The sequence below is a fragment of the Athene noctua genome, chromosome 12, assembly GCF_965140245.1.
Source record: "Athene noctua chromosome 12, bAthNoc1.hap1.1, whole genome shotgun sequence".
Classification (NCBI taxonomy): domain Eukaryota; kingdom Metazoa; phylum Chordata; class Aves; order Strigiformes; family Strigidae; genus Athene; species Athene noctua.
The window spans coordinates 3826625-3848008 of NC_134048.1; the positions used below are offsets into that span (position 1 = coordinate 3826625).

The 21384-nt window shown below is 56.0% G+C and overlaps 3 protein-coding genes across 3 annotated transcripts; all 3 read left to right on the top strand.

Annotated features, from left to right (window-relative positions):
- Window positions 1-3254: 3254 nt before the first annotated feature.
- LOC141965215 (protocadherin beta-15-like) lies at window positions 3255-7638 on the top strand. The gene is made up of 2 exons (XM_074916464.1): window positions 3255-5397; window positions 5993-7638. The coding sequence occupies exons 1-2, from the start codon at window positions 3255-3257 to the stop codon at window positions 6040-6042; spliced, it is 2193 nt and encodes a 730-aa protein (XP_074772565.1). The 3' UTR covers window positions 6043-7638.
- A 724-nt stretch (window positions 7639-8362) lies between these two features.
- On the top strand, window positions 8363-14169 carry LOC141964850 (protocadherin beta-15-like). Its single transcript, XM_074915669.1, has one exon. It carries the CDS (start codon window positions 10415-10417, stop codon window positions 12854-12856), a length of 2442 nt encoding a protein of 813 aa, XP_074771770.1. The 5' UTR covers window positions 8363-10414; the 3' UTR covers window positions 12857-14169.
- Window positions 14170-16954: 2785 nt separating this feature from the next.
- Window positions 16955-21295, top strand: LOC141965075 (protocadherin beta-15-like). The gene has a single exon (XM_074916175.1). It carries the CDS (start codon window positions 17152-17154, stop codon window positions 19591-19593), a length of 2442 nt encoding a protein of 813 aa, XP_074772276.1. The 5' UTR covers window positions 16955-17151; the 3' UTR covers window positions 19594-21295.
- Window positions 21296-21384: the final 89 nt, after the last annotated feature.

Consider the following 21384-nt stretch of genomic DNA (forward strand, 5'->3'; position numbering starts at 1 on the left):
CTACCTGTTCTCTCAGAGGATCCTTCTGTTGTGGGATTGCTGAGGGTCGAAGAACAACTGCCACAACACCAATGCAGCGACGGCAATATCTCACCAGTCGCGACTCTGTAATCCCTATCCATTAACCAATTTGTCAGCTAGAGAGCCAAGGAGTCATCAGCAAGACGTGCTCCCTATTTAACAGTCCCATATGGCCGGTGCGAATGTCTAATGGGGAATGAAGATTGACAGTGGACTATCGTGGCCGTGCCAGACATGCTAGAACTTCAGTACGAACTAGAGTCGAAGGCAGGCAAGTGGTATGCCATGATCGATATTGCTAACGCTTTTTTCTCCATCCCTCTGACAGCAGAGTGCAGACCACAGTTTGCTTTTACCTGGAGGGGTGTCCGACACACCTGGAATCGACTGTCGCAGGGGTGGAAGCACAGCCCCACCATTTGCCATGGACTGATTCAGACTGCACTGGAGCAGGGTGAAGCCCTGGAGTACTGACGGTACATTGATGCCATCATTGTATGGGGTAATAGAGCAGAAGCAGTTTTTGAGAAAGGGGAGAAAATAATCCAAAGCCTTCTGAGAGCCGGTTTTGCCATAAAGCACAGAAAGGTCAAGGGACCTGCACAGGAGATTCAGTTTTTAGGTGTAAAATGACAAGAGGGACATCGTCAGATTCCAATGGAGGTGATTAATAAAATAACAGCTATGACCCCACCAACTACCCGAGAGGCAACACAAGCGTTCTTATCTCTTGTGGATGTCTGGAGACTGCACATTCCAAATTACCCTTGTCAGAGTGTAAGCCCTCTCAATCAAGTGACCCAGAAAAAGAATGATTTTATAGGGGGCCGAGAGCAAAAACAAGCTTTTGAACAAATTAAACAGGAAATAGTCCATGCAGTAGCCCTAGGGCCAGTTCAGACAGGACAAGAAGTTAAACACGTGCTCTGTGCTGCAGCCAGGAAGAATGTCCCTACCTGGAGTCTCTGGCAGAGAGCACCAGGGGAGACTTGGGGTCGATCCCTGGGGTTTTGGAGTGAGGGATACAGAGGATGTGAGGCCCCCTCTACTGCAGCCAAAAAGGAGATATTCACAGCATGTGAAGGGGTCTGAGCTGCTTCAGAGGTGATCAGGACTGATGTACAACTCCTCCTGGCACCCCAACGGCCAGTGCAGGACTGGATGTTCACAAGGAGTGTCCCCTCTACACACCGTACAACTGATGCCACGTGGAGTAAATGGGTTGCATTAATCACACAACAGACTCGAATACGTAGCCCCAGCCATCCAGGAATACTGGATGTGATTACAAATCGCCAGAAGGCAGAGATTTTGGAATGGCACCAGAGGAAGAGGTGATGCCTGCTGAAGAGGCCCCACATATTATAAACTACTGGATAATGACAAGCGATGTGCCCTGTCATAATGTGGAGAAACATGGAAGGTGGGAAGCAGCTGCGTGCAGTCCTGCTGAAGCTGCTGAAGGAGACGGTGAATCGAGCCAGTTCGCAGAGGCAAAAGCCATCCAGCTGGCACTGAATATCACTGAGCGAGAAAAGTAGCCACTGCACTACCTATGTACTGACTCATGGATGGTGGCAAATGAGCTGTGGGGGTGGTTACAGAAGTGGAAACAGCGCAACTGGCAGTAGCCTGAAATATTGGAAAACAAAATTCCATCTGTTCAGGGAGCCACCAATGGCACATGCTGGGAAACTGCCGTTGGGGACAAGGGAGCAGAACAGAACTGGCAGATCTGTAAGGATGCTTTCGATAGAGCCCCAAAGCTCTCAGTCGCCATGTGCAAGAAATCAGGAAAGGAAGGCAGGAGACTGGCATGGCTGAGTAGGGACCCGCTGTTCAAATTAAAGGCAAGAAGGAAATGCAGAGGCAGTGGGAGCAGGGAGAGGTGTCCTGGGAAAAGTATAGGGAGATTGACCGGTTGTGTAGCGATGGGGTCAGAAAGGCAAAGTGTGTCTGGAGCTGGCCTTGGCCAGGAACACCAAGAATAATAAGAAGGGCTTCCATGGGTATGTCAGCCAGAAAAGGAAGGTCAAAGAAAGTGCAGTCCACAATGAACAAGACTGGCCAGCTGGTAACAAGAGAGAAGAAGACTGAGGAACTTTGCAAATTTCTGCCTCACTCTTCACGGTCAGTCTCTCTTGCCACACCTCTCCAGTGGATGGACCTCAAGGCAGGGACTGGGGGAGCAGAGTCCCTCCCACTGTAGGAGAAGATCAGGTTCAAGAGCACGTGAGGAACCGGAACATACACAAGTCAATGGGAGCAAGCGAGCTGCATCCCAGAGTCCTGAGGGCGTTGGCTGATGTGGTGCCAAGCCACCCTCCAGGGTTCTGGAAAAGTCACGGCAGACAGGGGAAGTGGCCAGAGACTGGAAGAAGGGAAAGATTGCAGCCATTTTTATAAAGGGTATCTTGGAGGAGCCTGGGAACTACCAGCCTGTCAGCGTCACCCCTGGAAGCTCATGGAACGGATCCTCCTGGAAGCTACGCGCAGGCACCTGGAGGACAGGGAGGCGACTGGAGACAGCCAGCACGGCCTCACCAAGGGCAAGTCTTGCCTGAGCAACGTGGTGGCCCTCTGTGCTGGAGTGACTGCGTCAGGGGACAAGGGAAGAGCTTCGGGTGTCACCTGCCGGGGCCCCTGCAAGGCTTTGGCCAAGTCTCCTTGTGTCGCACCGGGAGACCGATGGCGCCGGTGGAGGTACTGTGCGGTGGACGCGCACTGTCCGTGCGGGGTCCGTCCGGGGCCTGTTGAATCCCTTCAGCCGCGGGTCCCGAGGCGGGCGAGCGGCCGGCAGCCGCGCGGGTGCGCACGGGGCCGTGTGCCGGGGCGAGCCGGCAGCGCGGGCGGCGGGCGGCGGCGGCGCAGTCCCGCCGCGGGCCGCAGGGTGGTGCTCCCGGCCAAGGCGGCGCCGAGCGAGCGGCTGCGGGCGGGGAGGCGGCCGAGCCCGGCCCTGCGCTGCTCGCCACCGCCCGGCGCAGCCCAGCCCAGCGCAGAGCAGCCCAGCGCAGCCGAGCCGAGCCGAGCCGAGCCGGGGCGGGCGGCGAGCGGTGCCCCCGGCCATCCGCTGCCGGGCCCCGGCGGCCGCGCTCCGGGCCGCCTGACGGCCGCGGCGACAAGCGAGGGAGAGCGGCCGCCGCCCCGCCGCGCTGCTCCCGGGCGCCGCTTTCCGCGGAGGACTGCGCGGGCGATCGGCGATCGGCGAGACGGAGGCTGTCCGCCGCCCCGACATGGCGATCGCAAGGCAAGTGCTCTGTCTCGCGGCTTTCCTTTCCCTGCCGCCCGCTCGCCCCGAGCCCCTGCGCTACTCCGTAGCCGAGGAGGGCGAGAGCGGCTCCGTGGTGGGCAACGTGGCGGAGGACGCGGGGCTGGCCCCGGCGCAGCTCTCGGCTCGCCGCGCCCGCCTGGCCTCGGAGGACGGCCGGCAGCGCTTTCGCTTAGACCGCGGCACCGGCCGCCTCGTCGTGGCGGAGAGGCTGGACCGGGAGGAGCTGTGCGGGCAGTCCGGGGCGTGCACGCTCCCCTTGGAGCTGCTGCTGGCCAACCCCCTGCAGTTCTTTCGGGTCGAGGTGGTCGTGGAGGACATCAACGACCACTCGCCCGCTTTTCCGGAGGAACAAGTCACTTTAAAGATCCTGGAAACGAGCAACCCGGGCTCGCGTTTCCCGCTGGAGGGGGCTCGGGACCTGGATGTTGGCAGCAACGGTGTCCAGGCTTACAGCATCGCTCCCGAGAGCGAGTACTTCAGTGTCTCCTACGGGAGTCGGAGTAATGGAGACAAATACGTGGAACTGGTGTTGGAAAAGGCGCTAGACCGAGAGGAGCAGGCAGAGGTGGGTTTCAGTCTCATTGCCATGGACGGGGGCTCTCCACCCAGGAGTGGCACCACCCAAATCCACATTGTCGTTCTGGATGTCAATGACAACGCTCCCATCTTCACGCGGGAGCGGTACACTGGGCAGGTTTTGGAGAACTCCCCAGAGGGCTCTGTGGTTCTCAGGGTGGAGGCAAACGATCGGGATGCAGGACCTAATGGGGACATCACCTACCAGTTCAGCCAAGTGGTTGGCCAGAGCCACTCAGCATTTGTGATTGACCCGGTGAGAGGTGAAATTCGACTTACAAAATCTCTGGATTTTGAGACAGCAGAGACTCACGAGCTCAGTGTGCGGGCCACGGATGGCGGGGGTCTCTCAGCAATCTGCAGAGTGTTGGTGGAGGTGGTGGATGTGAATGACAACGCACCGGAGCTGGTGGTCAGTTCATTCAGCAGCCCCCTCCCCGAGAACGTACGACCTGGAACAGTGATTGCCCTCTTTGCTGTCAAAGACCGGGATGCTGGTGCCAATGGGAAGATCTCCTGTGCCCTCGAGGAGCAGCTGTCGTTCTCCCTGCGCTTGGCCTATAAGAATTACTATGAGCTGGTGACAGTGAGCGTGCTGGACCGGGAGGAGACGGCTCAGTACATCCTCACTGTCACAGCAGCAGATGAGGGGTCGCCTCCTCTGACGACCACCCAGACCTTCACAGTGGACATCTCTGATGTCAACGACAATGCACCTGTCTTCAACCAGACATCGTACACCATGTACGTGCATGAGAACAATGTTCCCACGGTGCTCGTTGGAGCCGTCAGCGCCTCGGATGCTGATGTGGGTCCCAATGCCAGGGTGACCTATTCGCTGGCCCCAGCCCACCCGGCAGAGCAGGCTCCCTGCTCCTGCATCTCCGTGAACTCTGAGAACGGGCACGTGTTTGTGCTGCGGCCCCTTGACTACGAGCGGGTGAGGCAGATCGAGGTCTCGGTGAGTGCCTCGGATGCAGGGACTCCTCCTCTCAGTGCCAATGTCACTGTCCGCCTGCTTGTGGTGGACGAGAACGACAATGTGCCGCTGGTGCTGTACCCAGCCCAGGACAGCAGCCCAGCGTCCAGCGAGCTGGTGCCCATGTCAGCTGAGGCGGGCTACCTCGTCACCAAAGTGGTGGCCATCGACGCTGACTCAGGGCAGAACTCGTGGCTCTCGTACCACCTGCTGAGGGCCACTGACCCCGGGCTGTTTGCCGTGGGTGCCCAAAGCGGGGAGGTGCGGCTGAGGAGGCCCGTGACAGACAGGGACGCCATGAAGCAGAAGCTCGTCATCCTGGTGCGAGACAACGGGCGGCCACCGCTGTCAGCCACTGCTGCACTGAGCGCACTCCTGCTCAAGGACTTCTCAGACGTGCGCCTGCCCCACAGCAGCCTGACCACGGAGGACGAGGGTGGCTCGCTGACCACCTATTTAATCATTTCCTTGGTCTTCGTCTCACTCCTCTTCCTCGTGTCCACAGCAGCCTTTGTCACTCGCAAGGTGTGCAAGAGAAAGGAGCTGAAGGGTGAGCACGTGCTTTATGGCACTGGGCACTTGCAGAGCGGCCTGGCTGATGCGGCCGCTGCGGGGACCCTGCCCCACCCCTATTGCTATGAGATCAGCCTGACGACGGGCTCGGGCAACAGCGAGTTCAAGTTCCTGAAGCCCGTGGTCCCCAGCCTGCCACCACAGCTCAGTGCCATGGGCGGAGGCACAGATGATGATCTCCATTTCTCCCATGGCCCTGTGGCCGTGGAGGACACGGCACCAGAGAACCCAGGGACGCTCTCTGCAGAACAGTTCAGTAGTCTTTCCTTTAACTAGCATAGAGTCCGCACAGCCAGAGGCTTTGTTCCTAGTGATAGGAAGGGATCTTTGCTGTAGCATGTGGCACTGGATCCTCCAGAGTGAATTTGCATTTTCTATTGTTATCACTGATTTTCCACAGCTTTGAAGTTAGACAAAACTTTTTTTCTACCCTTAAAGACAACCAAGCAAAATAAATTATGACTCTCTCCCTCAGCATATAATATGTTTTAGCTCTTTTACAGACATTTCTGAAATGTCTCAAAAGTGGGGTCAAGTCCTTGTTCCCCCATTAATTCTAATTTTTCTTTTAGGCAAGAGTTTGACAATCTTATTCGGAGCTGTATCAGAACAGCACATTTGAGCAGACCAAACACACGTTCATGGACTGGCACATAGCCCTTGTCCCAGGTCTGAAAAGTAAGGAAGTTCTGAGTATTGTGTCACAACGTGGTGCTAACATGGGACTAATTCTTCTCTGGGTCCTGGATATCTGTCTGTGAGAGGTGTGGGCTCTGTCACTGTGTCTGTCCCTACAGACATTTTGTGTCTGTATACACTGCACTGGTGCTGCTCAGAGAAGCAGGGCGTTGCACACACCTAACTATTGCGATGTGCACAATTCCCACTCGGCAGGCATGAAGGGTACTGGGACCCTCTGAGGACAGCAGCCACATCTTCTCTAGGGGAAGAGCAGCAAAAGGCACGAGATCTTCCTTTGGCCCATAAGAGGGGGTTGGGCACGTGGGCTGCCTCCTTGGGATTGCCTTGTAAATAGAGCAGCACCAACGGTGTTGGCAGAGGCTGGAAGTGTTCAGAGTTGGGAAATTGTGTTCATTGCCTTTGGATGCATTGCAAGGAAAGTCCACAAGTTGCTTCAGAGGACTTTGTCTGAAGGCACAATTGAGATGACCATGGAAAAGGGTGTGGTGGTTTAGGCCAAGCCAGGACCAGAGACCACGTTGCCGTTGTCCCTCCCCCACCCTCGGACCGGGCAGACTGGAAGTGAGGGACAAACCCCGGTGTTGAAATAAGGGCAGATTTAATACAACAATGTAAGTAATAATAAACTGAACAACAACAATAAACAGCAATAACAATAAACAAGACAAAAGATATACAGAGAAATACCACAAGAGACACAGCCAGCCTGTTGCTCGTACTTCCCCAGACAAAAGCCCACAGGAAACTCTTCCCACGCTTCTTGCATGGCCCTGACGTCAGCATGGTATTGAATAACCCAGCTAGCGTCCTCTCCCCACTGCTGGGGAAACAACCCTATCCTAGATGAACCAGGACAAGAGCCCAGTTGAGTTTTTCTTGTCATTATTGTTGCTGAATTGAGAGGTTTCTAGATGTGAGTGGCAAACTGTCCTGACATGATTTTCTGGGTTTGTGTTACAGCATTTTCATTCCCGTTTTTGCCCTTTCTCATTCTACTCTGTGAGTTTTGTTTAGCATTGTCTTGCCTATTCCTCTTCAGAAGAGCTGTTATCCCATGTATTATAACAGGTTTTTTGGGTGAAGGCCATGTAACATGGAGTATTTGGACACCCTCAAGCTGTGTGATGCTCCAGTTATGAAGTGTACCATTGTAAACCGGGATAGCCTTGTGTGTAAAAGTGAAATAAAGGGAACGCCTCAATGCCTTCTGTGGAGACAGTGGTCTTTGCAGAGATGTTCTTCCTGCGAAAGCTCTGTCAAGGTTTTCAAAAGGCTGGGATTTTTTTTCTCGTTTTGTGCCTTGGCTCAGTGGGTACATTCCTTCAGTTTCAAGACATGGCTGATAGAGCATTTGGGGAAATCATGGGGAGTAGGGAAATGCTGTCAGACATCTGTGGGTCTTCTGAGCACTGAGCTCTTCGGTGCGACAGAGCCCAGTTCGATGCAGGTGGGGGGAAACTGTCCCCTCCCCTGACAGGGGCCCTGGGTGTGCAAAGGCCTCTGCAGAGCAGTGAGGTGGGGGAGCGACACTTCCAAGTCTCCAAACAGTTCCAGTTGTGTCAACTCTGAGGTTTTTCAGTTCAAAGTATTTTAATTCTAAAGTTTCTTAGGAGATAGATGGGACAAAGACAGCATTCATGTTCCTTTGGAGAATATCTGGGGGAGTCCCAGGATTTTAATGAAAACTACTAGGAGGAAGAGGATTCCCAATGAGGAAATGCAGAGGACTACAGCCATCCCTTCCACAAAGGCCCCAATAAAAAGGGAAGTCTTTAGGAGAGTCTGGTGTAGTGATGCTGACCAGGAGACCCTCGTGCATCGAGGAGTGAATGATCCACTATCCAGTGAATCTGGGAAGGTGCAGGCCTGTGCTGTTCTGCTTTTTGCTGCATAAATCCCTGGGCAGCAGGATAAGCTCAGCCATCTCCCAGTAACCAGGGAACCTGCAGGTAGCTCCCACTTGCTTCTGGTGAGAAAGACACTTGTAAGCTAGACGTCCACAGAGAACTTCTTTTACTGTGACAGTAGACATGATGAGTAGAAATGCTGTCTTGCAGGAAACACCTGTAGTGGTTTGAATTGCTGATGAAGGGGCACTTTTCTTGTCCTTGACAGGGCTCTGCATGACATGCTGCGCGTGGCTGGAGTCCTGTGTGAAGCTGCTCAGCTCAGAGTCCTCCACATCTGGAGGGATGTAGAATTCTCTATGCTAACCTCTTCCAACAGCATGAGCTATGATAAATGGAGTAGTGGATGATGTCTCAGAGAGTCAGTGTGTCTCTCTTACTGGGATGACAAGGAACCTGCACCTCCTGGTGTAAAACAACTACTTCTCGATTTATTCCTCCTGGAGATTCCACGTCTCTGATGCAATTCATGGGTAGATGGGTTATTATGTTTTTAACCCTATGAGAGGGGAAGGTTGATTCCTGTATCGGAGAGCCTGAAGAGATGGCAGAGCTGTCCCAAAGGGCCTTTTTGGAGATGCCCATTATGAAGGATAAATTCTTAGGCCCCTTAATGGACAGCCCTACAAAAGAGGATGAGTTACTCAGGAAGACTGGAGGCAGTCTGGGCTGCAGTGATCACGCATGTCGGAGTTCACAGTCCTGGGGAATATGGGTTAGACAAAGTATAAATCCAGGAGCCTGAATTTATGGAATGCAAACTTCCAGCTGTTCAAGGGGTCACTTAAGGGGATGCCCTGGAAACTGCCATCAGGGAGTAGGGAGCAGAACAGAGCTGGCAGATCATTAAGGGTGCCTTAGATAGAGCCCAAGAGCTCCCCATCCCCACATGTAGGAAATGAGGAAAGGAAGGGAGGAGACTGGAATGTCTGTGTAAAGACCTGCTGGTCCAACTAAAGTTTGGCAAGAAGAAAATGCAGGGGCAGTGGAAGCAGGGATACGTGCCCTTGCAAAAGTATAGGTATATAATTTATAAAAAAAAAAAAAAAAAAAAAAAGGATATAAAAAAACTATAGCCAAATGTAGGGATGGTGTCAGAAGGACAAGGCTGGAGCTGAACTTGGCCAAGGACACCAAGAATAATAAGAAGGGCTTCCATGGGTATGTCAGCCAGAAAAGGAAGGTCAAGGAAAGTGCAGTCCACAATGAACAAGACTGGCCAGCTGGTAACAAGAGAGAAGAAAACTGAGGAACTCTGCAAATTTCTGCCTCACTCTTCACGGTCAGTCTCTCTTGCCACACCTCTCCAGTGGATGGACCTCAAGGCAGGGACTGGGGGAGCAGAGTCCCTCCCACTGTAGGAGAAGATCAGGTTCAAGAGCACGTGAGGAACCGGAACATACACAAGTCAATGGGAGCAAGCGAGCTGCATCCCAGAGTCCTGAGGGCATTGGCTGATGTGGTGCCAAGCCACCCTCCAGGGTTCTGGAAAAGTCACGGCAGACAGGGGAAGTGGCCAGAGACTGGAAGAAGGGAAAGATTGCAGCCATTTTTATAAAGGGTATCTTGGAGGAGCCTGGGAACTACCAGCCTGTCAGCGTCACCCCTGGAAGCTCATGGAACGGATCCTCCTGGAAGCTACGCGCAGGCACCTGGAGGACAGGGAGGCGACTGGAGACAGCCAGCACGGCCTCACCAAGGGCAAGTCTTGCCTGAGCAACGTGGTGGCCCTCTGTGCTGGAGTGACTGCGTCAGGGGACAAGGGAAGAGCTTCGGGTGTCACCTGCCGGGGCCCCTGCAAGGCTTTGGCCAAGTCTCCTTGTGTCGCACCGGGAGACCGATGGCGCCGGTGGAGGTACTGTGCGGTGGACGCGCACTGTCCGTGCGGGGTCCGTCCGGGGCCTGTTGAATCCCTTCAGCCGCGGGTCCCGAGGCGGGCGAGCGGCCGGCAGCCGCGCGGGTGCGCACGGGGCCGTGTGCCGGGGCGAGCCGGCAGCGCGGGCGGCGGGCGGCGGCGGCGCAGTCCCGCCGCGGGCCGCAGGGTGGTGCTCCCGGCCAAGGCGGCGCCGAGCGAGCGGCTGCGGGCGGGGAGGCGGCCGAGCCCGGCCCTGCGCTGCTCGCCACCGCCCGGCGCAGCCCAGCCCAGCGCAGAGCAGCCCAGCGCAGCCGAGCCGAGCCGAGCCGAGCCGGGGCGGGCGGCGAGCGGTGCCCCCGGCCATCCGCTGCCGGGCCCCGGCGGCCGCGCTCCGGGCCGCCTGACGGCCGCGGCGACAAGCGAGGGAGAGCGGCCGCCGCCCCGCCGCGCTGCTCCCGGGCGCCGCTTTCCGCGGAGGACTGCGCGGGCGATCGGCGATCGGCGAGACGGAGGCTGTCCGCCGCCCCGACATGGCGATCGCAAGGCAAGTGCTCTGTCTCGCGGCTTTCCTCTCCCTGCCGCCCGCTCGCCCCGAGCCCCTGCGCTACTCCGTAGCCGAGGAGGGCGAGAGCGGCTCCGTGGTGGGCAACGTGGCGGAGGACGCGGGGCTGGCCCCGGCGCAGCTCTCGGCTCGCCGCGCCCGCCTGGCCTCGGAGGACGGCCGGCAGCGCTTTCGCTTAGACCGCGGCACCGGCCGCCTCGTCGTGGCGGAGAGGCTGGACCGGGAGGAGCTGTGCGGGCAGTCCGGGGCGTGCACGCTCCCCTTGGAGCTGCTGCTGGCCAACCCCCTGCAGTTCTTTCGGGTCGAGGTGGCCGTGGAGGACATCAACGACCACTCGCCCGCTTTCCCGGAGGAACAAGTCACTTTGAAGATCCCGGAAAGGGGCGACCCGGGCTCGCGTTTCCCGCTGGAGGGGGCTCGGGACCTGGATGTTGGCAGCAACGGTGTCCAGGCTTACAGCATCGCTCCCGAGAACCAGTACTTCAGTGTCTCCTACGGGAGTCACAGTACGGAAGACAAATATGTGGAACTGGTGTTGGAAAAGGCGCTAGACCGAGAGGAGCAGGCGGAGGTGGGTTTCAGTCTCATTGCCGTGGACGGGGGCTCTCCACCCAGGAGTGGCACCACCCAAATCCACATTGTCGTTCTGGATGTCAATGACAACGCTCCCATCTTCACACAGAAGCTGTACACTGGGCAGGTTTTGGAGAACTCCCCAGAGGGCTCTGTGGTTCTCAGGGTGGTGGCAACCGATCGGGATGCAGGACCTAATGGGGACATCACCTACCAGTTCAGCCAAGTGGTTGGCCAGAGCCACTCAGCATTTGTGATTGACCCAGCGAGTGGTGAAATTCGACTTACAAAACCTCTGGACTTTGAGACAGCAGAGACTCACGAGCTCAGTGTGCGGGCCACGGATGGCGGGGGTCTCTCAGCAATCTGCAGGGTGTTGGTGGAGGTGGTGGATGTGAATGACAATGCGCCGGAGCTGGTTGTCAGTTCCTTCAGCAGCCCCCTGCCCGAGAATGTACTACCTGGAACAGTGGTCGCACTCTTTGCTGTCAAGGACCAGGATGCTGGTGCCAATGGGAAGATCTCCTGTGCCCTCGAGGAGCAGCTGTCGTTCTCCCTGCGCTTGGCCTATAAGAATTACTACGAGCTGGTGACTGTGAGCGTGCTGGACCGGGAGGAGACGGCTCAGTACATCCTCACTGTCACAGCAGCAGATGAGGGGTCGCCTCCTCTGACAACCACCCAGACCTTCACAGTGGACATCTCCGATGTCAACGACAACGCACCTGTCTTCAACCAGACATCATACACCATGTACGTGCATGAGAACAATGTTCCCACGGTGCTCGTTGGAGCCGTCAGCGCCTCGGATGCTGATGTGGGTCCCAATGCCAAGGTGACCTATTCCCTGGCCCCAGCCCACCCGGCAGCGCAGGCTCCCTGCTCCTGCATCTCCGTGAACTCTGAGAACGGGCACGTGTTTGTGCTGCGGCCCCTGGACTACGAGCGGGTGAGGCAGATCGAGGTCTCGGTGAGCGCCTCGGATGCAGGGACTCCTCCTCTCAGTGCCAATGTCACTGTCCGCCTGCTTGTGGTGGACGAGAACGACAATGCGCCGCTGGTGCTGTACCCAGCCCAGGACAGCAGCCCAACGTCCAGCGAGCTGGTGCCCATGTCAGCTGAGGCTGGCTACCTCATCACCAAAGTGGTGGCCGTCGACGCTGACTCAGGGCAGAACTCGTGGCTCTCGTACCACCTGCTGAGGGCCACTGACCCCGTGCTGTTTGCCGTGGGTGCCCAAAGCGGGGAGGTGCGGCTGAGGAGGCCCGTGACAGACAGGGACGCCATGAAGCAGAAGCTCGTCATCCTGGTGCGAGACAACGGGCGGCCACCGCTGTCAGCCACTGCTGCACTGAGCGCACTCCTGCTCAAGGACTTCTCAGACGTGCGCCTGCCCCACAGCAGCCTGACCACGGAGGACGAGGGTGGCTCCCTGACCACCTATTTAATCATTTCCTTGGTCTTCGTCTCACTCCTCTTCCTCGTGTCCACAGCAGCCTTTGTCACTCGCAAGGTGTGCAAGAGAAAGGAGCTGAAGGGTGAGCACGTGCTTTATGGCACTGGGCACTTGCAGAGCGGCCTGGCTGATGCGGCCGCTGCGGGGACCCTGCCCCACCCCTATTGCTATGAGATCAGCCTGACGACGGGCTCGGGCAACAGCGAGTTCAAGTTCCTGAAGCCCGTGGTCCCCAGCCTGCCACCACAGCTCAGTGCCATGGGCGGAGGCACAGATGATGATCTCCATTTCCCCCATGGCCCTGTGGCCGTGGAGGACACGGCACCAGAGAACCCAGGGACGCTCTCTGCAGAACAGTTCAGTAGTCTTTCCTTTAACTAGCATAGAGTCCGCACGGCCAGAGGCTTTGTCCCTCATGATAGGAAGGGATCCATGCTACAGTGTGTGACAGTGGTTCTACCAGAGTAAATCTACATTTGCATACATTTGCATTTGGTGCCACCAATTTCTCACAAATTTGAATTCAGACAAATCTTTTCTCTGCCCCCCCAACCAAACCAAATAAAAGAAACTAATGCTCCCTCAGTTAGGAAATTTCTCTGATCCATTATGGATATTTCTGAAATGCTTCCAGACTGGGATTGTTTCCAGGGTCCCCTGCTAAATTTTTGTCTCACTTGCAGGGAGCCAAGACAGTGGATCCTCTAATATAATGGGATGTTCAGGCAGACAATTGACCTGCTCACTGACATGCACATAAGCCTTTTTGCAGGTCTGAAAATCAAGGAAGTTGTGAGTGCTGTATCACAATGTGGTTCAAACACCAGGCTTGTTCTTCTCTGTCTCGGGAATGTCTGTGTGTCTGTGTACGCTGCACTGGTGCTGCTCAGAGAAGCAGGGCGTTGCACACACCTAACTATTGCGATGTGCACAGTTCCTACTCGGCAGGCATGAAGGGTACTGGGACCCTCTGAGGACAGCAGCCACATCTTCTCTAGGGGAAGAGCAGCAAAAGGCACGAGATCTTCCTTTGGCCCATAAGAGGGGGTTGGGTGCGTGGGCTGCCTCCTTGGGATTGCCTTGTAAATAGAGCAGCACCAACGGTGTTGGCAGAGGCTGGAAGTGTTCAGAGTCGGGAAAACGTGTTCATTACCTTTGGGCGCATTGCAGAAAAAGTCCACAAGTTGCTTCAGAGGACTTTGTCTGAAGGCAGGACTGAGATGAACTTGTCAAAGAGCCGTTGAGTTTGTTCTTGTCCTTGTTGTTGCTAAATTCAGAGGTTTCTGGTTGGGAGTGGCAAGCTGTCCTGACATAATTTTCTGGGATTTTGTTAGAGCATTTGCATTCTCCGTTTTGCCCTTTCTCCTTCTACTCTGTGAGCTTCGTTTAGCATTGTCTTCCCTATTCCTCTTCAGAAGGACTGACACCGCATGTATAATTACAGATTGTTTGGGTGAAGGCCATGTGACACGGAGGATTTGGACGCCCTTGCGCTGTGTGGTGCTGCAGTTATGAAGTGTACTGTTGTAAACCGGGATACCCTTGTGTGTAAAAGTGAAATAAAGGGAACGCCTCAATGCCTTGTGTGGAGACAGTGGTCTTTGTAGAGATGTTCTTCCTGCAAAAGTTCTGTCAATGTTTTCAAAAGGCTGGGAGTTTTTTTCTCATTTGTGCCCTGGCTGTGGGAAATTTGAGTGGGTAAATTCCTTCAGTTTGGAGATGCGGCCAATAGAGCATTTGGGAAATTCATGGGGAGTAGGGAAGCGCTGTAAGGACTCTGTGGGTCTTCTGAGCACTGAGCTCTTGGGTACAACAGAACCCAGTTCGATCCAGGTGAGGGGAAACTGTCCCCTCCCCTGACAGGGACCCTGGGTGTGCAAAGGCCTCTGCAGAGCAGTGAGGTAGGGGGACTGCCTGTTCCATGTCTCCAAACAGCTCCAGTTGCCCGTGACAACTCTGAGGTTTTTCAGCACAAAGTATTTTAATTCTAAAGGTTCTTAGGAGATGGATGGAACAAAGACAGAATACGTGTTCATTTGGAGAGTATCTGGCAAAGCCCAAGGAGTTTGGTAAAAACTACTAGGAGGAGGAGCATTCCCAGTTAGGAAATGCAGAGGACTACAGCCATCCCTTCCACAAAGGCCCCGATAAAAAGGGAAGTCTTGAGGAGAGAGAGGCTGGTGTAGCGATGCTGACCAGGAGACCCTTGTACATCGAGGAATGAATGATCCAGTGTCCAGTGAATCTGGGAAGGTGCAGGCCTGTGCAGTGCTCTTCTGCTTTTTGCTGCATAAATCCCTGGGCAGCAGGATAAGCTCAGCCATCTCCCGGTAACCTGGGAACCTGCAGGCAGCTCCCACTTGCTTCTGGTGAGAAAGACACTTGTAAGCTAGACGTCCACAGAGAACCTTCTTTTACTGTGACAGTAGAAATGATGAGTAGAATGTCTGTCTTAAAGGAAAGGCCTGTAACGTTTGGAATGGCTGAAGCAGGGTCGCTCTTTCTTGTCCATGAGTGGACTCTGCATGACATGGTGAGCGTGGCTGGAGTCCTGTGTGAAGCTGCTCTGCTCAGAATCCTCCACATCTGAAGCGATGTAGGATTCTCTATGCTAACCTCTTCCAACAGCATGAGCTATGATAAATGGAGTAGTGGATGATGTCTCAGAGAGTCAGTGTGTCTCTCCCAGTGAGATGACAAGGAACATGCAACTCCTGGTGCAAAAACCCCCTAATTCTCATTTTATTCTACCTGGAGATTCCACGTGTATGATGCAATTCTAAGAGTAGATGGTTTATTACAGGATTAACCCTATGAGAGGGGAAGGCTGATTCCTGTATCAGAGAGCTAAACACATGGCACAGCTGTCCCAAAAGGCTTCTTGGAGGTGCCCTTTAGGAAGGATAACTTCTTAGGCCTGGTAATAGACAGCCCAACCAAAGAGGATGAGATACTTAACCTGTTGGTCACACACGCAAACAGCTACTCAGAGACGTCATGACTGGAGGCAGCCTTGGCTGCAGTGACCATGCACTGGTGAAGTTTGCAGTCCTGAGGGATATGGGTCAGGCAAAGCGTAAAGCCAGGACCCTGAATTTTCAGAAAACAAACTTCCAGTTCTTCAAGGAGTCAGTTAAGGGCACACCCTGGGAAACTGCCCTCAGGGACAAGGGAGCAGAACAGAGATGGCAGATCTGTAAGGACTCTTTCTAAGGACCCCAAAGTCACCAATCCCCATGTCTAAGAAATCAGGAAAGGAAGGCAGGAGACTTGCATGGCTGAGACCTCATGGTCAAATTAAAGGCAAGAAGGAAATGCAGAGGCAGTGGGAGCCAGGTATTGTGGGAAAAGTATAGGGACCTTGCCAGGTTGTGTAGGGATGGGGTCAGAAGGGCAAAGTGTGTCTGGAGCTGGCCTTGGCCAGGAACACCAAGAATAATAAGAAGGGCTTCCATGGGTATGTCAGCCAGAAAAGGAAGGTCAAGGAAAGTGCAGTCCACAATGAACAAGACTGGCCAGCTGGTAACAAGAGAGAAGAAAACTGAGGTACTCTGCAAATTTCTGCCTCACTCTTCACGGTCAGTCTCTCTTGCCACACCTCTCCAGTGGATGGACCTCAAGGCAGGGACTGGGGGAGCAGAGTCCCTCCCACTGTAGGAGAAGATCAGGTTCAAGAGCACGTGAGGAACCGGAACATACACAAGTCAATGGGAGCAAGCGAGCTGCATCCCAGAGTCCTGAGGGCGTTGGCTGATGTGGTGCCAAGCCACCCTCCAGGGTTCTGGAAAAGTCACGGCAGACAGGGGAAGTGGCCAGAGACTGGAAGAAGGGAAAGATTGCAGCCATTTTTATAAAGGGTATCTTGGAGGAGCCTGGGAACTACCAGCCTGTCAGCGTCACCCCTGGAAGCTCATGGAACGGATCCTCCTGGAAGCTACGCGCAGGCACCTGGAGGACAGGGAGGCGACTGGAGACAGCCAGCACGGCCTCACCAAGGGCAAGTCTTGCCTGAGCAACGTGGTGGCCCTCTGTGCTGGAGTGACTGCGTCAGGGGACAAGGGAAGAGCTTCGGGTGTCACCTGCCGGGGCCCCTGCAAGGCTTTGGCCAAGTCTCCTTGTGTCGCACCGGGAGACCGATGGCGCCGGTGGAGGTACTGTGCGGTGGACGCGCACTGTCCGTGCGGGGTCCGTCCGGGGCCTGTTGAATCCCTTCAGCCGCGGGTCCCGAGGCGGGCGAGCGGCCGGCAGCCGCGCGGGTGCGCACGGGGCCGTGTGCCGGGGCGAGCCGGCAGCGCGGGCGGCGGGCGGCGGCGGCGCAGTCCCGCCGCGGGCCGCAGGGTGGTGCTCCCGGCCAAGGCGGCGCCGAGCGAGCGGCTGCGGGCGGGGAGGCGGCCGAGCCCGGCCCTGCGCTGCTCGCCACCGCCCGGCGCAGCCCAGCCCAGCGCAGAGCAGCCCAGCGCAGCCGAGCCGAGCCGAGCCGGGGCGGGCGGCGAGCGGTGCCCCCGGCCATCCGCTGCCGGGCCCCGGCGGCCGCGCTCCGGGCCGCCTGACGGCCGCGGCGACAAGCGAGGGAGAGCGGCCGCCGCCCCGCCGCGCTGCTCCCGGGCGCCGCTTTCCGCGGAGGACTGCGCGGGCGATCGGCGATCGGCGAGACGGAGGCTGTCCGCCGCCCCGACATGGCGATCGCAAGGCAAGTGCTCTGTCTCGCGGCTTTCCTCTCCCTGCCGCCCGCTCGCCCCGAGCCCCTGCGCTACTCCGTAGCCGAGGAGGGCGAGAGCGGCTCCGTGGTGGGCAACGTGGCGGAGGACGCGGGGCTGGCCCCGGCGCAGCTCTCGGCTCGCCGCGCCCGCCTGGCCTCGGAGGACGGCCGGCAGCGCTTTCGCTTAGACCGCGGCACCGGCCGCCTCGTCGTGGCGGAGAGGCTGGACCGGGAGGAGCTGTGCGGGCAGTCCGGGGCGTGCACGCTCCCCTTGGAGCTGCTGCTGGCCAACCCCCTGCAGTTCTTTCGGGTCGAGGTGGCCGTGGAGGACATCAACGACCACTCGCCCGCTTTCCCGGAGGAACAAGTCACTTTGAAGATCCTGGAAACGAGCAACCCGGGCTCGCGTTTCCCGCTGGAGGGGGCTCGGGACCTGGATGTTGGCAGCAACGGTGTCCAGGCTTACAGCATCGCTCCCGAGAACCAGTACTTCAGTGTCTCCTACGGGAGTCGCATTAAGGGCAAGAAGTATTTGGAACTGGTGTTGGAAAAGGCGCTAGACCGAGAGGAGCAGGCAGAGGTGGGTTTCAGTCTCATTGCCGTGGACGGGGGCTCTCCACCCAGGAGTGGCACCACCCAAATCCACATTGTCGTTCTGGATGTCAATGACAACGCTCCCATCTTCACACAGGAGCTTTACGTTGGGCAGGTTTTGGAGAACTCCCCAGAGGGCTCTGTGGTTCTCAGGGTGGTGGCAACTGATCGGGATGCAGGACCTAATGGGGACATCACCTACCAGTTCAGCCAAGTGGTTGGCCAGAGCCACTCAGCATTTGTGACTGACCCGGTGAGTGGTGAAATTCGACTTAGAAAATCTCTGGATTTTGAGGAAGCAGAGACTCATGAGCTCAGTGTGCGGGCCACGGATGGCGGGGGTCTCTCAGCAATCTGCAGGGTGTTGGTGGAGGTGGTGGATGTGAATGACAACGCGCCGGAGCTGGTTGTCAGTTCATTCAGCAGCCCCCTGCCCGAGAATGTATTACCTGGAACAGTGGTCGCCCTCTTTGCTGTCAAAGACCGGGATGCTGGTGCCAATGGGAAGATCTCCTGTGCCCTCGAGGAGCAGCTGTCGTTCTCCCTGCGGCCGGCCTATAAGAATTACTACGAGCTGGTGACTGTGAGCGTGCTGGACCGGGAGGAGACGGCTCAGTACATCCTCACTGTCACAGCAGCAGATGAGGGGTCGCCTCCTCTGACAACCACCCAGACCTTCACAGCGGACATCTCCGATGTCAACGACAACGCACCTGTCTTCAACCAGACATCGTACACCATGTATGTGCGTGAAAACAATGTTCCCACGGTGCTCGTAGGAGCCGTCAGTGCCTCGGATGCTGATGTGGGTCCCAATGCCAAGGTGACCTATTCGCTGGCCCCAGCCCACCCGGCAGAGCAGGCTCCCTGCTCCTGCATCTCCGTGAACTCAGAGAACGGGCACGTGTTTGTGCTGCGGCCCCTGGACTACGAGCGGGTGAGGCAGATCGAGGTCTCGGTGAGCGCCTCGGATGCAGGGACTCCTCCTCTCAGTGCCAATGTCACTGTCCGCCTGCTTGTGGTGGACGAGAACGACAATGCGCCGCTGGTGCTGTACCCAGCCCAGGACAGCAGCCCAGCGTCCAGCGAGCTGGTGCCCATGTCAGCTGAGGCGGGCTACCTCGTCACCAAAGTGGTGGCCGTCGACGCTGACTCAGGGCAGAACTCGTGGCTCTCGTACCACCTGCTGAGGGCCACTGACCCCGGGCTGTTTGCCGTGGGTGCCCAAAGCGGGGAGGTGCGGCTGAGGAGGCCCGTGACAGACAGGGACGCCATGAAGCAGAAGCTCGTCATCCTGGTGCGAGACAACGGGCGGCCACCGCTGTCAGCCACTGCTGCACTGAGCGCACTCCTGCTCAAGGACTTCTCAGACGTGCACCTGCCCCACAGCAGCCTGACCACGGAGGACGAGGGTGGCTCCCTGACCACCTATTTAATCATTTCCTTGGTCTTCGTCTCACTCCTCTTCCTCGTGTCCACAGCAGCCTTTGTCACTCGCAAGGTGTGCAAGAGAAAGGAGCTGAAGGGTGAGCACGTGCTTTATGGCACTGGGCACTTGCAGAGCGGCCTGGCTGATGCGGCCGCTGCAGGGACCCTGCCCCACCCCTATTGCTATGAGATCAGCCTGACGACGGGCTCGGGCAACAGCGAGTTCAAGTTTCTGAAGCCCGTGGTCCCCAGCCTGCCACCACAGCTCAGTGCCATGGGCGGAGGCACAGATGATGATCTCCATTTCCCCCATGGCCCTGTGGCCGTGGAGGACATGGCACCAGAGAACCCAGGGACGCTCTCTGCAGAACAGTTCAGTAGTCTTTCCTTTAACTAGCATAGAGTCCGCACGGCCAGAGGCTTTCTACCTTGGGATAGGAAGGGATCTTTGCTGCAGTGTGTGACAGTTTTTCCTCCAGAGTAAATGTACACTTGCAATGCTTGCCACCAACTACTTCACAAATTTGAAGTCCTGTGAAAGGTTTTCTTCGCCGCCAAAAAACAAGCATACTAAAGGAACTAATGCTCTTCACCCAGGAAATAATATGTTTCACATTCTTTATGGGCATCTGTGAAATATTTCCAAACTGGGACTGTTTCCAGGGTCCCCTGTTAAACTTTTGTCTTGTTTGCAATTACCCAAGACAGTGGATCCTCAAATTCCATTCTGTAATGCAATGTGATGGTCAGTCAGTCAGCTCACCTGCTTACAGAAATGCACGTAGCCCTTGTCCCAGGTCACAAAAGGAAGTAAGCTGGGAATACTGTGTCACAATGTGCTCCAAACACGGAGCTTGTTCTTCTCTGGGTCCTGGAGATCTCTGTGTCTGTGTACGCTGCACTGGTGCTGCTCAGAGAAGCAGGGCGTTGTACACACCTAACTATTGCGATGTGCACAATTCCCACTCGGCAGGCATGAAGGGTACTGGGACCCTCTGAGGACAGCAGCCACATCTTCTCTAGGGGAAGAGCAGCAAAAGGCACGAGATCTTCCTTTGGCCCATAAGAGGGGGTTGGGCGCGTGGGCTGCCTCCTTGGGATTGCCTTGTAAATAGAGCAGCACCAACGGTGTTGGCAGAGGCTGGAAGTGTTCAGAGTCGGGAAAACGTGTTCATTGCTTTTGGTTGCATTGCAGAAAAGGTCCACAAGTTCCTTCAGAGGACTTTGTCTGAAGGCAGGACTGAGATGAACTTGTCAAAGAGCCGTTGAGTTTGTTCTTGTCCTTGTTGTTGCTAAATTCAGAGGTTTCTGGTTGGGAGTGGCAAACTGTCCTGACATAATTTTCTGGGATTTTGTTAGAGCATTTGCATTCTCCGTTTTGCCCTTTCTCCTTCTACTCTGTGAGCTTCGCTTAGCATTGTCTTCCCTATTCCTCTTCAGAAGGACTGACACCGCATGTATAATTACAGATTGTTTGGGTGAAGGCCATGTGACACGGAGGATTTGGACGCCCTCGCGCTGTGTGGTGCTGCAGTTATGAAGTGTACTGTTGTAAACCGGGATACCCTTGTGTGTAAAAGTGAAATAAAGGAAACGCCTCAATGCCTTGTGTGGAGACAGTGGTCTTTGTAGAGGTGTTCTTCCTGCAAAAGTTCTGTCAATGTTTTCAAGAGGCTGGGATTTTTTTTCTCATTTTGTGCCTAGTCTGAGGTCAAGTTGAGTGGGTAAATTCCTTCAGTTTCGAGTCGTGGCCAACAAAGCATTTGGAAAAATCATGGGGAGCAGGGAAATGCTGGCAGGACACTTTGGGTCTTTAAGCACTGAGCTCTTGGGTGCAACAGAGCCCAGTTAGATGCAGGTGGGGGGAAACTGTCCCCTCCCCTGACAGGGACCCTGGGTGTGCAAAGGCCTCTGCAGAGCAGTGAGGTGGGGGGTGTGCCTGTTCCATGTCTCCAAGCAGCTCCAGCTGCAGGTGGCAAATCTGAGGTTTTTCATCACAAATATTTTTAATTCTAAAGGTTTTTAGGAGACGGATGTCACAAAGACAGAATACGTGTTCCTTTAGAGAGTGTCTGCGGGAGTCCCAGGACTTTGGTAAAAACTGCCACCAGGGAGAGGATTCCCTCTGAGGAAATGCAGAGGACTACAGCCATCCCTTCTACAAAGGCCCCGATAAAAAGGGAAGTCT